This window comes from Myotis yumanensis, unplaced genomic scaffold (genome assembly GCF_028538775.1).
Source record: "Myotis yumanensis isolate MYYU_CA2020_CCGP unplaced genomic scaffold, mMyoYum1.0.hap1 SCAF_8, whole genome shotgun sequence".
Lineage (NCBI taxonomy): Eukaryota > Metazoa > Chordata > Mammalia > Chiroptera > Vespertilionidae > Myotis > Myotis yumanensis.
Window position 1 is genome coordinate 63,490,138 of NW_027223759.1, and position 19,644 is coordinate 63,509,781.

Below are 19,644 nucleotides of genomic sequence, written 5' to 3' on the forward strand. Positions count from 1 at the left end.
GGCCCAGGAGGAAATAAAGGAATAGTGCTTACCTTTGACAATTTGCTTTGCACACGCACTGTAAACCTGCTCTTGGGTCGTGCTGGGAGGCAGCACTCTGTCGAAGACATATGGCTTCCCTTGCTAAAAAGGAAAGACAAAAGAAAAAAAAAGGAGGGGAGAAAATACATTAAAAGTTTAGGAATAAAAGCACTAATATTAGTATAGACAACAGACACTAAGTCACTGACCCTAATCTTTAAGGCAGTTCTTTCCCAAGACGAGGGAATATATGTTCAATGTTATGAATCTGAGAGAAGTAAAGGTGTTTTGTTTTTTACTTGAAATACTTTTTCTGACAAAAAGGATGTTGACGCGTCATTCACTCGTTTGAACTAATACTGGTTTATTGAGACCTTACGCTGAACCAGGCACTAGACTAGATGCTGCCCAGAAAACAGTCCTGCCCGTGTAAAGCACTCTATCAGGTGTGGCAGACATTAATACGCAAGCAAGCAAGCACACGGGAAAATGCAAAATGCCTAAGTGTGGGACAAAAGGGATGACAGAGAGGGCACAGAAGGCCTCACTGAGAAGTGCCTGTTAAGCGGACCGTTAATGGATCAGAAAGACTGCGGCAAGTGAAGAGCTATGGAAGAACATTCCAGACAGAGGGTGGAGCAAGCAGGAGGGCCTGGTGTGCTGGAGGAGCGGGAGGGTGGCAGGTACAGGAAAGCTGGAGCCAGTGCCTACAGGGCACTGCCAGCCAAGATGATGGGCTTGGATTTCACCCAATGGGAAGAGGACATGACCAGATCGAAGAAGCTGCTCTTCTTAGCAAGACATCACTGCTTTGTGTCCCAAAGAACTCTAATGTTTTCGTCACACGCCTAAGTCGTGCCTTAACTGGGTAGAGGCTCCGGAGACAAAGGAAGCCATCCTTACAGTTGACCAAGTGATTTCCCAGGTGTGGGGTCTTGGGATTTGGTTTGACTCTGGACTGTGTGCGATTCAAGGAGGTAACTGTGAGGGGAAGGGGAGAAGCACTGCGTGGCACTATATGAGCCCTGCCGCCCATCACTCAACGTTCAGCAGGAGTTCTTGTCATTTACATGCCAGGCATTGTGCTGGGCACTAGGGCAGGAGGTGGGTAAGACAGACACAGCCTCTTTCTTTTCTGCACCAATGCTGCCCACAGCCTGATCCACCAGGCAGCCCCTTCAACTTTACTTTCCCCAGGTGGCAGAGGGAAGGGCAGAAAAGAAGGTAAGACGAGCACCCAGAGCCATCCTCCCCCCCTCCACACTCACACCCTGTGCCTCCTACACATGGCTCTGGAAGCTAGGAACACCCAAGGACAAGTCTGACACCTAGAAAAGATAACTGCTCCTGAGGGACCAGGGACAAGGCTTGTTACATCCTATAACCTTCACGCAAAACTAAGCACACAGCTGTCAGACTGGCTTAGCATTTTACTTATTTATGACAAGGGCAGGTAAGGGCCTAGGCTTTAGGCATTATGCTTCAGCTATAGTCTTAGAAAATAGGATTGAGCCAACCAGGTAAATAAGCTACTTCCAGTTTGAAGTATCTTATTTCAAACTGGAGAAAAAAAATGAAGAATTTCGCCCTAGCTGGTGTGGCTTAGTGGATAGAGCATCAGCCTGCTGACTGAAGGGTCCCAGGTTCAATTCCAGTCAACGGCACATGCCTGGGTTGTGGGCTTGATCCCCAAGAGGGGATGTGCAGGAGGCAGCCAATCAATGATTTTTCTCTCATCATTGATGCTTCTATCTCTCTTTCCTTCTACTTTCCTCTCTGAATCAATAAAGATATATTTTTTAAAAAATGAAGAATTTCAAGGTGCCATCAAATAATTCCTGCTGTTTTTATACAAAGCAGCAGGAGTTATTATGTTAAAACTAGAGGCCAGGGCAAAGGACCCCACCGGTGCACAAATCCATACACCGGGCCTCTATGTATATAAAAGCCTAAGTGACCATTACAACCAAACGACCGGTCAACCAGTCATTATGACATGCACTGACCACCAGGGGGCAGACGGTCAATGCAGGAGCAGTCCCCTGGTGGTCAGTGCACTGCCACAGCCAACCTCCCTTGGCCCCGCCCCCCGGCTGGCCGGCCCCCATTGGCCCCTGCTGCTAAACCATTCTTAGAGACCTGCTCTGGGTTGGGGTTTCATATGTAGCAGGGCAGCTCCCTTGCTGAAAACTATTGAAAGTCAGCCCTCGACACAAGGGTTTGTCTAACTCCCATCCTTTCCCTTCCCCAAGGGCTGCCCACCTGCCAAAGTGGTGGTGGCGACAAGGGAAGGGAGGGGAGGAGGCGGGGAACTGCCTCCTTCTCTTTCTTCCCTGGGGGCTGCCTGCCCGCCTGCCGTGGTTGTGGTGGTGAAGGAGGAGGGGGGTGAGGAGGAAAACCTAATCCTCCTCTCCCTTCCCTGGGGGCCGCCCGCCCACCAGTGGCGGTGCAGTGGGGAGGGAAGGAGGAGGGGGTGAGGAGGGGAACCACGTGGTGGCAGGGTTCTGACAGCAGTGTCCAGCATCCGTTCCTTCTGCACTCGGCTTGGCGACCTCGCCTCCTCTCCCGACCCCACTGGGGCCTTCAGGCCTAGACTGGGACAGGGAACCGGGGGTGGGTGGCAGTGGACACGGCCCTTTCCCACAGGGGCTAAGGGCCGGCTCCCTCCTTGGGGGCCAGTGGCCAACCTCCCGAGGTCCCTCCTCCACCCACCCCCGCCAGCCAACTTCCTGCGGTCTCCCCCCTCCCCCACCCCCCATGCATAACAGGCCTCTAGTATTCATACAAGATCTTTGTTTAATCTCTTCCCGCCCTCCCCCCTTCTCCCTTCCCTCTGAGATTCATCAGTCTGTTCCATGTTTCCATGCCTGTGTGTTAAGCGTCTGCCCCCTGGTGGTCAGTGCGCATCATAGCTACTGGTCTAACGGTTGCTTAGGCTTTTATATATATAGATCATGAAAAGGGATCATTTTCTGATATTTTGTTCCCAGGAAGTTGCATTCAATTAGTACTTGGTTGAATAAGCAAGAAACTATTCCTCACCACAATCTATTGCCAACTATCTGCCCACTACATTCTTATTAGCTTTATCTATTTGTAAAATTCAACTAAATGTCAGTGGAGTAGAAGGTGAAAATAAAACACTCACAGAGTTTACCTAAGTATTTGTCATCCATGGAACCTTCTGGAAAGGAAATGCAGCTTTGCTTAGCTTAAAACAAATCCACTATTTCTCCAGACCTGATTACAATCAGCAAATAAACCATCTTGTTTACAGCATGACTCTGCTTTGGGCTTTAGAGAAAACCCACAGAATACAGCAGGAAAAAATGACCTATTACATTACAGTATATGATACAAAAAGATAGGACTCCCCAGTATTGTCCTTAGACTTAAGAAGTGTATTGGTGTGTATTATACTTTCATTATAAGAGAGGTAAACGGCAAGAAATCTCTACTCACTTAGATGTCATTTCTCAAGTAAAAAATAGATAGTATGACAATCTTCCATGAACTGAAATTAACTCCCAACAGAAGCTGCCATCAAGAAAAGATAAAATTTAGAAAATAGTTTATTATGAGACTTATCTTGCCAGGATTAGCACATGAAGTAGTTAAAAATACACAAATTTTTATGCGTCCTTTCGTGTGTGCACCGAGTTGGCTACATGCTTTTATTTTAGATGAGTCTTAAAGTCTTGGGATTAGAACTTAATGAATGATAATTTTCAAAGAACTTATTTGTGGTATAGCCATGCCAGCTGTATAGAGAACTGCCATTAAACAAGAGCAGCAAAAATCTGATCACTCTTTGGTAATAGTCTAAAAGTCTCACAGATTCTGACCAACAAGACCCATGTCTGACTACACCGTGGCTGAGGGTTTCTGTGGGCAGGTGTTGGGCTTGCTAGCTCTGGGTGTCACTAAGTTTGTAGCTACGAAATAATCTTTGGAATGACATTTGCATACAAATGCTGGGTGCTAACACTTGACACTGAATGATGAGGAAACACTCCATTCCAGCCGCCTATTCAGCACGGGCTCTCTCTGACCTCTCTGGCTACTCTCTCTCAGAGTCCTTTGCTGGTATCTCCTTCCAACTTCTAGCTAATGGTGTGTCCTACATTCAGCCTCCTGTTGTCTACATTGTCGACCTTCACGTAACTTAAATGAACATTTCAGCCTTCATATCCATCTAAGCTCCAGATTCAAGCACTCGATCGCCTGCTGGACATATTTCACTTGGATGTCCATTGGCCATATCAAACTTAAAAAGGAACCAGCAAGCCCTCCACATCTGAATAAGAACTGCACCACCAATCACCCAGTTACTCAGACTAAAATCATTCAGTATGTTCCACAGGTACCACATCTACAATATATCCCAAATTCTATCACATCTCACCATCTATACCACACACCCTTAGTCCAAGCCACCATTGTTTCTCATCTGGACAATAGCTACAGCCTCCTCACTGGTCTTCCTGCCTCCATCCTTGATCCTGACAATCCAATTTCCACTGAGTTGTCAGAATGACCTCGATAAACCTATAAGTCAGATGACAGTATCTCCTCCCTTTAAAAAGCTCAGGCGGCTCCTGTTACACTAACTAGACCAGCGGTTCTCAATCTGTGGGTCGCGACCCCTTTGGCGGTCGAACGACCCTTTCACAGGGGTCGCCTAAGACCATCCTGCATATCAGATATATTTACATTACGATTCATAACAGTAGCAACATTACAGTTAGGAAGTAGCAATGAAAATAATTTTATGGTTGGGTCACAACATGAGGAACTGTATTTAAAGGGCCAGAAGGTTGAGAACCACTGAACTAGACCCTCTCCACCCTCAGCTCCTGCATGCTCCTCCATCTCACTGGACTTCCTCCTGTACCTTGAGCAGTCCTTGGTTCAGAAACCTTGCTCTTGACTCTTCCTTTCCCTTAGCATTCTCAAACTGCAGATCTTCACTTGGCTGCTCTTTATCACCCTTCAGATCTCAACTCCAATTTTCTCTTCCTTTTCAGCTTCCATGATCCTAACTAAAGCAGCCCACACCACCCTGGCATCACTCTATCGCATTACCCTACTTGGTTTGCTCCAATTAGTATGTGACCTATTCCCAACCAATCAAATGAACCACTACAATTAAAGCATTTTACCAGCTAAGACAAGCTACATAAATCCCAAGACCTAATTACATGTAGGCAAACCTGCTGCAGTTTATGAAGGGTACCTGGATAGGACACACACTTCACGACGGAAAACACAGTAAGCCAGCTTTGCCATGAGGCCTCCACGTGGAGCAGTGCGAACTGCTAAGAGCAGAGCAACTAAGAATTTACCACATACAAAAACTAACAGCAGATGGTTCTCACACTTTTATAGTTAAAATTTTTTTAAAAAAATCAAACCACCAGAATTCCTACCAGGGCTGTTGAGAGCAAACTGTCTGTGAACCATGTGGCCTGTCTATTAATACATTTGACCTGTTAGCCAACAACTGTTCCCCAGCCAGGACGGAAGGTTACTCTGGGAGCTGGAGGAAAGCAGAAGACCCACTTAAAGGTTCAGAAGATGGGCACCAGGGGGGTGTTGAGGAAGCGGAAAGTAGTTATCACCAGGAAGAGATCATCAAGACGCAACCTAACCACAATCTCTAAGACCAACCAAGGGTTGTGGCCAAAGGTGGCCAATGATTTAAATGACTTTACTTCTATCTTTATTAAGAAAGAAACAGAAAAAAAGAGCCTTAAATTTCCACAGCAAGATTTAGACTCACTCTGTGGAATTATCTTTAGACCCTGTGGAGTATTAGGAAGAGGAACTGACTACAGTGGGGCCTTGACTTATGGGTGTCCCAACTAACGAGTTTTTTGAGATACCAGCTGTCTCTCGGCAGATTTTTTGCATTGAGTTGATAGAGTAATTTGAGTTAAGGAGCTCCTTAACGAGCTCGGTCTCGGAATGAATTAAACTCGTAAGTCAAGGCCCCACTGTACTGAGAATAATCGTTAACTCTCTGACCAGGTGTTAATGTGACTTCATTCCTGAAAGTACAGGAGAAAAGCTCTTTCAGCCTATTCTAACCACCACCTGTCCGCCAACACAATCACCAACCACTGTGGGTCCAAACTCTTTTATGTTTTAATTTAATTTTCACAGTAACTCTGTGAGGTAGCTATTATTACCCCCATTTCACAAACTGGAAAACTAAGGTCCAGTCACATGATCAGTTCTATTACGTTGGGGAAATAACTTTAAGGCTCTGGTTTCAAGTGTTCTTTCTTTAAACTCTGCTGTTTTCCTAAGTAGCTTATGATTTATTGTAAAAGAGGCATACAGAACAGCAGATGCTAAGACTAATATGAAAGATTAAAGCAAGTGATTCATGAGGTAACAAAAGACAGACACCCTGCTACCCTGTATAGCAATCAAGCAGGTGTTAACCATGATGAAGGTGGCGCTGACATGAAACCAGTGAGGAAAGAAGGGCTTAATTTAAGCTCAGGGGAGAAGGACCAGGATGGCAAGAAAAAGGGTGGCTATGCACATGGCAAGCCTTCCTGGCAACAGATGAAAGACTCACTATTAAAAGTTGAAGTTATAAAGAAAAATTCTAGAATTTTTCAGAGCCAAAAGGTCCTTCAAGGCCATCCCAAACCAACATTATGTTTTACAAATAAACAAATGAAATCTGGAGAGGGTAGATGATTTGAAAAAAGTCACCCAGACAATTAGGTAGCTATCAAATCTGTGCCTAGAACCCCGACCTCCTGGCTCCCGATCTGGGCTTCCAGAAGTTCTGGCTTGAGAATCAATTGCAATCTCCCCAGACATCAAGGAAACAACAAGCATAAGTCTCCCGTCTTTTTTTTTCTGCTTTCCTCCCAATCAATTCTGAATTATTTCCAAATATATAACTGATTCATTCAATGAATGAAGTCATTGCTATGAGAACTGGAGTCGTACAGCTGAACAATTAGAACCCCATCACCTAGAGTTAATAGGAAGTTTCGGGTCAGCCCATCCAACCTCCTCTCAATGCACAACGCCTATCTCCATGGCCTGACAGGTGATGGTGAAAGTGCTGAAAACTCAACGAGCTCTCATTATCAGAGAGCTGTGTCCTTGTGTTGGTTCTAAACCTGCCTCCCTGAAGCATTAGACCTAGAACTGTCCTCCAGAACAAGACACCCCAGGGCCAAAGACCTGCCTACATCCACATAGCACCTTTGTCTCACTTGGGGAACTAAGTATTCAACCTCCAAATTTATTTTACCTAAAAGAGAAAGAGAAAGACAAATGCATTTCCTCCCTCACAGTTGTATGGATTTGTCTTGACTTGAAGAACTCCAAGGATGTCCAAGGTTACGCCATCAGTAAAGCATTATGTTTGTTTGCACAAGAAGAAATTAAATAAGATAAACTCAGAGACCATGAAAGGCTTTTTGGTAATAAGCTGACAGAAAGTTTCCAAAACATTAACTGAAAAGCAGAAGTCCTTGGGTTAATGTTGATATGCATTTTTTATCAACACAAATATCCTGCCAGAAGTTTTGTTTTCTTTACTGAAATTTCACCCCTTTAATAAAAGTGTTCAATTCAGTGGTTTTCAGCATATTCACAAGGTTGTGCAAATGTCACCACCAATTCCAGAGCATTTTCATCACCCCAAACAGAAACTCTGTACCCACAAGCAGTGACTCCCCAACTTCCCAATTCCCCCAGCCCTGGGCAACCACTAATCTACTTTTTGCCTTTATAGATTTGCCTGTTCTGGACATTTCATATAAATTGAATTATATAATATATAGTTTTTTGTGAATGGTTCCTTTCACTTAGCATAATGTTTTCAAAGTTCATCCATATTGTATCATGAATCAATACTTCATTCCCTTTTATGACTGAATAATATTCCATTGTATGTATTTACCACATATTATGTGTCCATTCATCAACTGATGGACATTTGGGTTGTTGCTACTTTGCAGCTATTATGAATGCTGCAGTCATATAAAAGTTTTTTATGTGGATGCATGTTTTCATTTCTCTGGGCCTATATCTAGAACTGGAATGTGGGGGTCATAAGGTAATTCTATGTTTAACTTTTTGAGGAACTGACAAATTGTTTTCCAAAGTGGCTGTACCAATTTAGGTTGACACCAGCAGTATATGAGGGTTCCAATTTCTCCACATCCTTGCCAACACTTGTTACTGTCTGTCTTCTTTATTATAACCATCCTATTGGGGTATGCAGTGGTATTTCTTTGTGATGCTGACTTACATCTTGGGAGAAGTTTTTTAAATTGATATTTAATATATCATAAAATGTATTTTTACATACACATTATGGATGCAGAGATGTCTCCAACCATTTTAACACACTGTTGTGCTATTATCTCAACATTTATAAAATGGTCCAAAATGAGAGAATCATCTTATGGAAAGTAGAAGTTATACACATTCATGTGCTTTAGGAAAGAGAAGAGTGGACCGGGAGGAGGGGGCTAAAAGGGATTTCCGATAGGGTTTTCTGTGCCCCTCACTGCAATAACCAATACTGAGTATTTTTTGGGGGGGAGGGGAGGAGTCCCTGAAGTTTCCCACACGCTCAGCTCAGCTCTGCCCCTGACAGGCCTGGCGGGGGGGGGGGGGGGGGGGGGGGGGGGGCGCCTTCCCTGAGCTCAGCACTGGCTCCTTGGTCCTTACAGCGGCCGCACAGCCATTGCACTCAATACTGAGTATTGCCCAAGGAAGGCAGAAATGAATTCAAAGGCACTTGGGTGTCATTCCCATCCCTTAGAAGCTGCTTCCCCATCTGTAAAATTGAGCCAATAATATCCACAATGCAGGCCTCCTGTGAGGATTAGATATGCCCATGCAAATGAAGGATCTGGGCAGTGCCTGGTGTTACAGAAGATGCTCAAGATGTGGTCAGCACTGTTTTGCAATAAGAAATTTGGACCAATTTATACCAGGCACTTGTGTTATAATGTACCAACTCAGAAGGTTGGCATGCTGGTGCCCTTACAACATCCAAGTACCAAAGCACACCTCAGGTATCTTCTGGCCCACAGGTCTGCAACTCATGAGCTGGGTTCCCCTGAGCACGAGGCCATTTTATTTCTGAGGGTCCGAGCAAAACTTAGTCGGCTCCAAGGCCATCCTATACATGCTTTAAAAATAAATAAAATATCTATATCCAGCCATAAAGCTTGTTCAAGAAATACAAGGAGCTGCGTCCGTATAAGCCACAGAGACTCACCAGCTTTGCTATTACAGCTTTGGAGCTTCCTGGAAACTTCTGTGTTAATACCAACTACAAACCCGAAATAGATGCTTCCCGGGTCCTGACCATAACACCCTTTCAATCATCACCATTTCTTCGCAGGCCGGCCCCACCTCCAACACCTGCAACTCTTTGCCTGGCTGCTGGCTGCTGGAGCCCAGTCTATGGCCTACAGGTGGCCAGGACCTCCCAGCACCGACCCAGCAGTCCTCAAGCAATGACTGATAGGAGTTGGGGGAAATACTTTAGCTCCCTCACCCAGGAGTGGAAGTGGAGGGGTGACTCTGGCTCCCAGAGTTCCCCACCGGGGAAAAACTCCCATTGCTCAGGGTGGTAACCTGTGTGATGTCCCGCCCCACCTTGGTTCCTTCACTTTCCTGCCTCACTTCACCCTTCATCAGTGTTTCCTGGATCCGCCTCCCAAAGAAGCTTGCACTTGAATCCCTGTCTCAGTATCTGCTTCTGGGAAGCCCAGAGTAAGGCAAAACCCCAGACATGTTTTTCAGTCTTCCATTCAGTAGGTCCTAAGAGATTCCAGATTGTTAAATCACTTATGGAGCCATCACATTTGGCTGATGTCCAGAGAAGGGGGTGAGTGAAAATTGAAATCCTTGTTCAAATTTAACAAGCTGTGAGCTTGAGACACTGGCCTAGAGAAAAGGGTACCTTTTTCTTCATAAAAGGGTGCTGGTCACTTGCCAACCCTTGGGCCCAGGGGGCCACACCTGCCCAGATTACATAGGATTGCTACCGGCTTCTGAAGGCCCTGGCCTACCAGAGTGCCTGCGCACAACGTACAGGTGGGGTAGGTGCTCGGTAACAGTCTGCGGGCGGTGATGAGGACTCACACCTGCCAGAGGAGCACCTGGGAGATCAGACGCAGGACAGCATGAACTGGTGCTGGGTGCTGGGGGGAGGAAGAGAATCCATGCTCTCTGTCTCTCTCCAGTGTGTCAGAAACTTTACTAGCTGACCGTTTCGTTCCCCACCTCCAAGATTTTAGCAGTCACAGAGCTGCCCTCTCTTCTTATCCTTTCATAACTATTTACCCCACACCCACCTTCCCACTTCTCTGGAGCTGGCCTGCAAATCCCCAGAGCCCACCGTGCGGAAGCACTCCAGACCTGACAGTGACCACCAGCTCTTTCCTGTCACTGTGACATCCTCTCCCAGGTTCATCAATCTGTAAACGGAGCTGCACAAGGAAACCCTATGGCCAAGCAGCCTGCTTCCTCCCATCAGCTGAACCCTCCACTCCAGCTCCATCTTCTCACCACTCACTGCCTGCCCCCAACTGCGCTGGGATGACTCTGTGACTGGGTCTATAAATGCTAAGCCAGAGCTGGACCCAGACATTCCCATCCCATTGCCCACACTGGCTCTGTGCCCCAGGGAAGGCACTGGTGCCAGTTCTGGCCAAGCCAAGGCTGCTCCCAGGAGAGAAACTGACGTCCATAAAGCAGCAATTGGCTCCTACGGTGTTGCCACGGCAATGCCAACCTCTGCAGTCTCAAGAACGGACAAAAGCAGCACAGAAGAATGAACCTTGCAGGGGGAAACCAGGCTAGAATTCTCTCCTTCCTGCCAAGAGTCTTGCTGTGGGGACACACAAGCACTGTCAAGGCCGCAGACAGCTATGAAAAACCACTCTGGGAAGGCACCCCGCCCAAGTGATAATGAAGAAATTCAGAATTGCTGCCTGGCTAATAGGCAACATGAAGACAGAAGTGTTAAAGAAATTAATGGAATCTGTGTTTCAAAAATATGATTCGTATTTATATATGATTTTCACCTCATATCAAAATACAATGAACTCTCTCCTCCCCCCCATCTTTGCCCTTGAACTGCTCTTTACCTTAATCTACCAAGATACAGGGATGCATACAGTCAGGGGAACTGGTTCAAATCCAGAGCCTCACCCCTCACACGCCTATTTACCTACATTTTCTGGGCCTTCCCCTCTCTGTAAAGTGAAGGATTGGCTCTTTCTATGCCGCAATAATGTGCAGCACACGGGTTCTGGCTGTTCCCCGTGAGCGTGGCTTCTATAGTATCTTGACCACACACAGCACAAGAGAAGGTAAATTGGACTGAGCCCAGTGTGCTACATATTTAGAGAAATGAATGAAAATTGCTGCTATGTGATTTCAGCAGATCTGGTTTTCTGCCAAGTCAAGCCTGAAAAGAAAAAAGAAAAAATCAAACCTTCCTCACTGGAGAGGAGGCTGAAAAGCTGTTTCACTGAAGGAAGAACGTAGGACTCATTCAGCACAGACAACACTGAGCCTGCTTCTGGGGCATGTCGTCCGGTGGCAGCGTCCTGGCTCAGCTCTACGCCATCCAGGCAACCTGTCGCTCTGCAAACCTCTCCCCGTCCCACGGAGACTCAGGGGGCACCTCCAACACAGAAGCCACATGCTCACACATATACAAGTTCCCTTCTCTTTAGTTAAAAAATGAAATAGAAAAACGTTTGCCCAGAACTTCACTTGGCTAGGTATGGTACATATATAGAGGCTTCCGATAAACTGCAAATATTTACTACAAACAGAATGAAAAAATACCGGGGCTTTTTTTCACTCTACAGAAAGAGCTTTTAAAATGATAATTTTCCCATGTATTGAATAGCAATTTTGCTTTTATGGTAAGTTCAGGCCCCTCGTCTCCATTTGTTTCTCAGGACTGGAGAGGCTGGGCAGGAATATTAGCTTCCCTTCCTGGGAATGAAGAATAACTTCATGGCCATGTGAAAGGCAACGATTTGAGCTGAAAGGCAACGAGAAATCCAGAATTTCTGGTTCCCAGCTGAGCCTTGGATCCTTGACACCATATTGCATCTTATCACTGACCCTCCAGGAACATTTTTAACCCCCAACTACAGGTTGTATAAAAATGCCACGCATTTGCATTTAGAACATGACACAGTATAACCCAGAGTGCAATGACTTGCCTTTACATATTACTGAAAAAATAGCTTCCATTAATTACAGAAAAAGATGGCCCACAAGATAAGAGTAATTACATTAACCAAAACCAGCAAGGGTCATTAAGTCTGGGGTAGCTATGTCATGATTAGTGACAAAGGTGGCTCCCCCCTCCGATTAGAGCGCATTAGAGCTATAAAAGGGGAGCAGCTGATGCAAATCTAAACAGCTCTTCCAGCTCTTCCGCAGCCACTAAGTCTAGGATGGATGGGCTGGAACGAGGCTATGCGTGCTTCATACATCCCAGTCCGAGGAAACTCTGTCCTCATCCAGGAGAAGAGAAGTTTGACCCATAGAAGCAGAGGCGGCTTTCCCACTGGCAAATGAAGTACCTGGGCCCACCAAAAAAAATTCTTTAAAGATTTGGTATTTTGCTTTTACGGTAAGTTCAGGCCCCTTGTCTCCATTTGAAAGGCAACGATTTGAGCTGAAAGGCAACGAGAGATCCAGAATCTAAATTCAGCCACAATTTTGTAATCAGAAAAAAAGACTTTTAATTTTATTTGGAGGCTATGGCATCCTATTGTTTAGTGCTTAAGATACTGGAAGAGTTGGGTGGCCACAACTAGGTGGAATTTAAAAGCAAAAATCTCCCAATACTCTTCTGCCCTTCTCTCCTAACATTTCAGAAGGCTATGATCAGAAATAGTTCTCTAGTCTCTTGCTAGGAACAGCAATTAGCTTATCAGATTCATTAGTTTATAGAACAGAGATTTAAAACAATTGTTCATTTCTGAGTCAACAGTGGGTGGAGGGGGTGTTCCCCCCAGGCCAAGAGAGAGCATCAGGGTGAGGCGGGGAGGGGAGCACCAAAGGCAAATGCCATCTCCTTCACAACCAGCCTAGGATGGGCCAGCAGGCAGTCGTTTAAACCTATTATCCCAGCACTTTGGGCCCAAGATCGAGGGCAGTAAGTGTTTAATAGACACCCACACTCAGAGATACCTGAGGACTGCTTGCTGGTACCTTCTTGAGAAGGGAGCCCTGTGTTCTTCAGTTCTTACTCCACACTTCCTTCCAGCATCTCCCTTTCATAGCATTGTTTAAAAAAAGGAAGAAGCAGCCTGTGTTATCTTCTTCTATTTTTTTTTCTTTGTCCTCCCTCAAACCACTGCCGCATCTCTGCCTTCGGTCAAACCACTTGGAAGTCTGGTCTTCTCTTGCCTCTACTTCCTCACCCCTCTACCTTATATCCCACCACTTAATTTTTGCCTTCATTCAGCTGCTTTCTTTTTTTTTAAATATATTTTATTGATTTTTTACAGAGAGGAAGGGAGAGGGATAGAGAGTTAGAAACATCGATGAGAGAGAAACATCGATCAGCTGCCTCCTGCACACTCCCCACTGGGGATGTGCCCGCAACCAAGGTACATGCCCCTGACCGGAATCGAACCCGGGACCCTTCAGTCTGGAGGCCGACGCTCCATCCACTGTGCCAAGCCAGTTAGGGCGATTCAGCTGCTTTCTTAAAGAGCTCCAGAGCCTCCTAGGCCTCAAAGCTAGGACCCATGACTGGCTTCAATGTCCTCAAAACTTACAAACCATTTAGAACTGTGCACCAGCAACCTTGTTGAAACTGACCTGCTGTCTCCCTGGGCGCTGCAATCCCTGCTCAGGACTTTCCTCTTTTGACTCCTCTTTCCCTCCCTGTCACTAGTTATTAGATCCAACTCCTAATATAGAGCATCCCAGCTCTCTCACCATACCTCTTCCCTTCTCTTTCACACCTTCCTCTTCAGTACTCTCAAACACTCCTTTGGTTTCAGCCATAGCTGTGTGCCGAAGACACACACAAGTCTACCACTAACCCTGAGCCCCAAACCCATGGTTCCAACTGTCTGATTAAAGTCTAACTGGATGTCCCCGAAAACCCTAAACAATGTATGCTGAAGAGGGAGCCTTTCTCCTCCTCCCCCTCCACCTTTTCCACCACTGTCCCCAGTCCTCTAAGGACAGAGCCACCTTGCCCATAGTCCCTCCCCAGTGTAGAGTGCTTTGTAACTTGTAAAGTGATTTTTCTATGCCTTTTATTCTTTGGTTCTCATTACCACCCTGTTAAGCAAATACAATATGGGCTTTGTGACCTGGACAAGTCAGGGACCTCTCTGAACCTGACCTTGTCACCTGTAAAATGCCAAGAGTGATAGTTACATTGTCAGAGAGTAGTTGTGAGACATCTATGACCCAGGCACAGTGCAGGGTCTGGCAGGTGAGTCACTCAAATACGCTATCCCTCTCCCCTAGTGTCTGACCTCAGTGGTGCTTCAGATGACTGGTTTGTATTATGACACAGTTTGTGATCATAGCTCTCCTGGAATTGTATCAGAGTGCCTGTGAGCTCAAAGAAGGAGCAGGAAGGAGGCAGAGGGTGGAGGAGGAAAAGGGGCTGGGGTGGAAGACTGTCAGTCAGTTGCCACAGAGTGGTGGTTCAGTTCTCAGTCTATCTCTTGCTTTGCACCTCAATTATCCTTATTACTTTTTGTGCAAGTAATCTGCTTGTCTCTCTTCCCTCCAGTGCATTCTACATCCTTTCCCAAATCCACCTTCCTTTGGCCCACCTGCTAAAAGATGGCTCTGTCACTTGCTAGGATGCCCTACTGTATACAGCCCCTTAGTTAGATGCCTTCAACAACAGAAAACCTGTAGAACAACCCCCGCTGCGGGTCCCTTCCCACCCAACAGTCCAGTGCCACAGGCACAGCACCTTTCGGGCAGCTGCCTCACTGCTCTAACTACTCCCTCTAACTGGAATGGCACCTTGACACCTTTACCTTGTTATCTGTCAGATCACTACCTGTTCTTTAACACTCATACCAAATGCCATCTCTTCCAAAATGAAGCTTTTCTGGATAAGTGCTCACTGTCACAGGTTCTCTCTCTCTCTTCCCCTCTCTCCTGCTTGCTCTCTCTCTCTCTCTCTCTTCCACCCCAGCCCCTTTTCCTCCTCCACCCCCTGCCTCCTTCCTGCTCCTTCTTTGAGCTCACAGGCACTCTGATACAATTCCAGGAGAGCTATGATCACAAACTGTGTCATAATACAGATCAGTCATCTGAAGCACCACTGAGGTCAGACACTAGGGGAGAGGGATAGTGTATTTGAGTGACTCACCTGCCAGACCCTGCACTGTGCCTGGGTCATAGATGTTTCACAACTACTCTCTGACAATGTAACTATCACTCTTGGCATTTTACAGGTGACAAGGTCAGGTTCAGAGAGGTCCCTGACTTGTCCAGGTCACAAAGCCCATATTGTATTTGCTTAACAGGGTGGTAATGAGAACCAAAGAATAAAAGGCATAGAAAAATCACTTAACAAGTTGCAAAGCACTCTACACATATTTGTTATTGTCATTATAACTTACATTAACCTTTTATAAATATTTAGTTAAGAACATGTTTTCTATCTTACCCATTTTTGGATTCACTGCAGCATTTGTGATAATTATTAAAAGTTTAAATCATTGTCTGATTAAATTGGATTTCTGATGCCATGAATTAATGAATTAATAGTATTTTTGAAAATGTTTACACCAAAATCAAAGTTGCCATTTATTTCGCAGGTGCAAGTGTCAGGCATAGACGATCTCTGACCTCCACCGCAATGCTGGAAGGTTTGTATCGCTGTCCTCATGTCACATATGGGAAATAAGAGTTCAGTGAGTAACAGTCACACAGCTAATGAGGCGCAGCGGCGGGAGGATCTAATTTCAAAGCTGACGATGTCCCACCACTGCAAACTCCCACCACAATGATCCAATTCGCCCAGACGCTGTCAGAATCCAACAATGTTCCTGCATTGGAGGCGAGTCCTGTCACTTACGAGCACAGAATCATTTTCCGTCTTATAGCCACGAGCACTACGCGCTCCCTCTCAGATTCCACTCAGCAGCACCACATCCTCACGAACCTGGCATGGTCAGCAACCCTCCCACACAACTGGGCGATTTCACACATCCCTACAGACTGAGAACGTCTCTTCTCCCTGCTTTACTCAACAGAGGCTGACGGGACCCTTCACGTGCCAGGCACTGCTCCGGACACCGGGAATGCAGCAGTGATGAGACAGGAGCCCTGTTTTTATGGAGCTTACATTCCAACGGAGTAGGAGGAGACAGGCAGTAAGGAACCAAATCATAACAAAGCTGGTTTCTCCTCATGTTGGGTGTGATGAAAATAAAGAGGGACGGGGAGGGTGGCTCTGAGCACATGACACCAGAGCAGAGGCTTGGAGGTTCGCCAGCCATGGGAAGAGCGAGGGCAGAGTGCTCCCGGTAGAGGTCACCAGAAAGGTGCAGCCTCAGGTTAGGAAGCTAGCAGGTCCTGGAACGTGGTCAGATGTAATGGGAGAGAGCGAGGAGCTGGACGGCAAGAGATGATGCAGGAAAGCCAGGCAGAGGCCTGGTGCTGGAAAATCCTTGTAATGTTCTTTTAAGCAAAGGAATGGCCTAATTGGGCTTCTGCTTTAAAACAGTACTCTGGCTGCTCTGTGGGGACTTGGTATTTGGGGAGGGAATGTGAAGACAAACATGAAGACCAATTAGGAGACCATTCAGAAGTCCAGAAAGATATGAGGCAGCTTGGATTAAGGAGAGGGCAAGGGAGATGGAAAGAAGAGGCAGATTTGGGGTACAGTTGGGAGGTGGGCCCATGCTGCAAACAGGAATGAAAAAGAACCACCTGTAAAATACCTAAGAAAAAACTTCCCAAAGGATGTGAAGGACCTATATACTGAAAACTTACAAAGCATTATTAAAAGAGATTGGAAAATGACACAATGAAATGGAAAGATACTCCATGTTCATGGGTTGGAAGAATCAACATGGTTAAAATGGTCATATTACCCAAAGCAATATACAGATTTAATGCAATCCTCATCAAAATCCCAATGTCATTTTTTAAAGAAATAGAACAAAAAATCATCAGATTTGTATGGAACTACAAAAGACACCGAATAACCAAAGCAATCCTGAGAAAAAAGAACAAAGCCAGAGGTATCACACTACCAGACTTCAAATTATATTACAAAGCTACGATAATCAAAACAGGATGATATTGGCAGAAAAGCAGGCAGACAGACCAATAGAACAGAATTGAGATCCCAGAAATAAAACCACATGTATATGGGCAAATAAGTCTTTATAAAGGAGCCAAAAACACACAATGAAGAAAAGAAAGACTCTTCAAAAAATGGTGCTGGAAAACTGGAAAGCCACATGCAAAACAATGAAACTAGATTACAGTTTGTCCCCATGTACAAAAATTAATTCAAAATGGATTAAAGTCCTAAATATAACATCTGAAACAATAAACTACATAGGACAAAACATATAGACTAATAAACTTATGGACCTTGGACTTAGAGAACATTTTATGAATTTAATTCCAAAGGCAAGGGAAGTAAAGGCAAAAATAAATAAATGAACTAAAAGCTTCTGCACAGCAAAAGAAACCAACAACAAAACAAAAAGGCAACCAACTGAATGGGAGAAGATATTTGCAAACAACAGCTCTGACAAGGGGTAATATCTAACATAAAGAACTCATACAATTCAACACCAAGCAAACAATCCAATTAAACAATGGGCAGAGGACTTGAACAGACACTTTACCCAAGAAGACATATAAATGGCCAACAGACATATGAAAAGAAGCTCAACTTCACTAGCTATTAGGGAAATGCAAATCAAAACCACAATGAAATACCACCTCACGCCTATTAGAATGGCTATTATCAACAAAACAAGTAATAACAAGTGTTGGAGAAGTTGTGGAGAAAAAGAACCCACAATTCACTGCTGGTTGGAATATAAACTGGTACAGCCACTATGAAAAACAGTATGGCAGTTTCTCAAAAAATTAAGAATAGAGTCCCCCTGTGACAAAGCAATCCCTCTTCTGAATATCTACATGAAAAACTCAAAAACATTTATTTGCAAAAGTATATGCACCCCTATATTTATTGCAGCATTATTCACAGTGGCCAAGACTTGGAGACAACCAGTGTCCCTGGATAGAGGACTGGATAAAGAAGATGTGGTACATATATACTACACATATATACTACTCAGCCGTAAGAAAAGATAAAATGCTGCCATTTGTGACATCATGGATGGTCCTTGAGAATATTATGCTAAGTGAAATAGTCAGTCAGAAAAAGCTAAGAATCATATGAGTTTACTCATATATAGGATATAAAACTGAAACTCATAGACACAGACAACAGTATGGTTGTTACCAGAGGGAAAGGGGGTGGGTGGATAGCAAAGGGTAAAGAGGGGCAAATATTTGGTGATGGAAGATGATTTAACTTTGGGTGGTGGGCACACGATACAATATACAGATCACATATCATAGAAATGTACACTGAAACCTATATGATCTTATAAACCAATGTCACCCCAATAAATGTAATTTTTAAGAAAAAGAACCACATGAAGAACTCTATAAATACCCATGAGTCTGATAAACTGGTCTGCAAGCCAGTCACAGGCCACATACTACTTACTGAAGTCAGCCCCACCTCAAGGCTCACAAGGCCAGAAAGGTCCATTCATCCTTATTCTCAAAACAGTCTTTAGAGATTGCCTTCCCTCCTTTGACCTCCAAGTTCAAGCATGCCAACTGTGGAGTCATTGAATGGTCCAGAAATCAAGGCAAAGAGAGAGCCCGAGATACCAAGTACCTCATGTCAACATCTTGCATGCCCTCAACAATCCCACAGATTTGGTGCTATCACCACCCGATATGACAGGGAGAACACACTGACTTCCCAGTGTCACTTAACTGGTAGTTGGCAGATCCACAATCAAGTCCAGGTCTGTCTGACCCCATGCTCCTTCAACCGCGGACAAGAGACTCCACCAGAGGGAGAGTAAACCGCAGAGGCTGCAGTACTGTGAGCGGATCACACTCGCTCCTGAAACTAGTCTGGTTCTACTTCTTAACTTCAGTTTCCCCTTTTTTTCCCCCAAATTTCTCTAAGTAAGAATACTTTCATTTATTTAGCATGTAATTATTGATGCTTCCTTGTATCAGGCAACCTGATAGATCCTAGGAAGCCAATAGTGAGGACACCATCCCCAAGCACCAAGAATCCAGGGTCTGATGGGGGAGGCAAAGAGACAGGAAGGAAGGTGGCTTTTCCCTCCTAGGTCCTTTAAAGCTCAATAAATGCTAAGGTTAAACTGACATGGGAAATTTGGCCGCTATTTTCAAGGACTTTGCTGCTTTAGTGCCACACTGGCCTCATTATGTAGATAACTTCACAGATAAATTCCATTTTATTATACTCTAAGAGTACTGTCTAATAAAAAAAAATGTGTCAGCTTAAAAAATGCAAAGTCTCAG

General features: G+C 45.0%; 1 protein-coding gene across 1 annotated transcript in view; it reads right to left on the reverse strand.

Moving 5' to 3' along the window:
- KIF5C (kinesin family member 5C) overlaps positions 1-19,644 on the reverse strand; it is a 150,343-nt gene that overhangs the window by 99,617 nt on the left and 31,082 nt on the right. Inside the window, exon 2 of the mRNA XM_070423040.1 lies at positions 33-123. Within this exon, the coding sequence (XP_070279141.1) occupies positions 33-123 (91 nt within the window). The remainder of the gene's footprint in view (positions 1-32; positions 124-19,644) is intronic.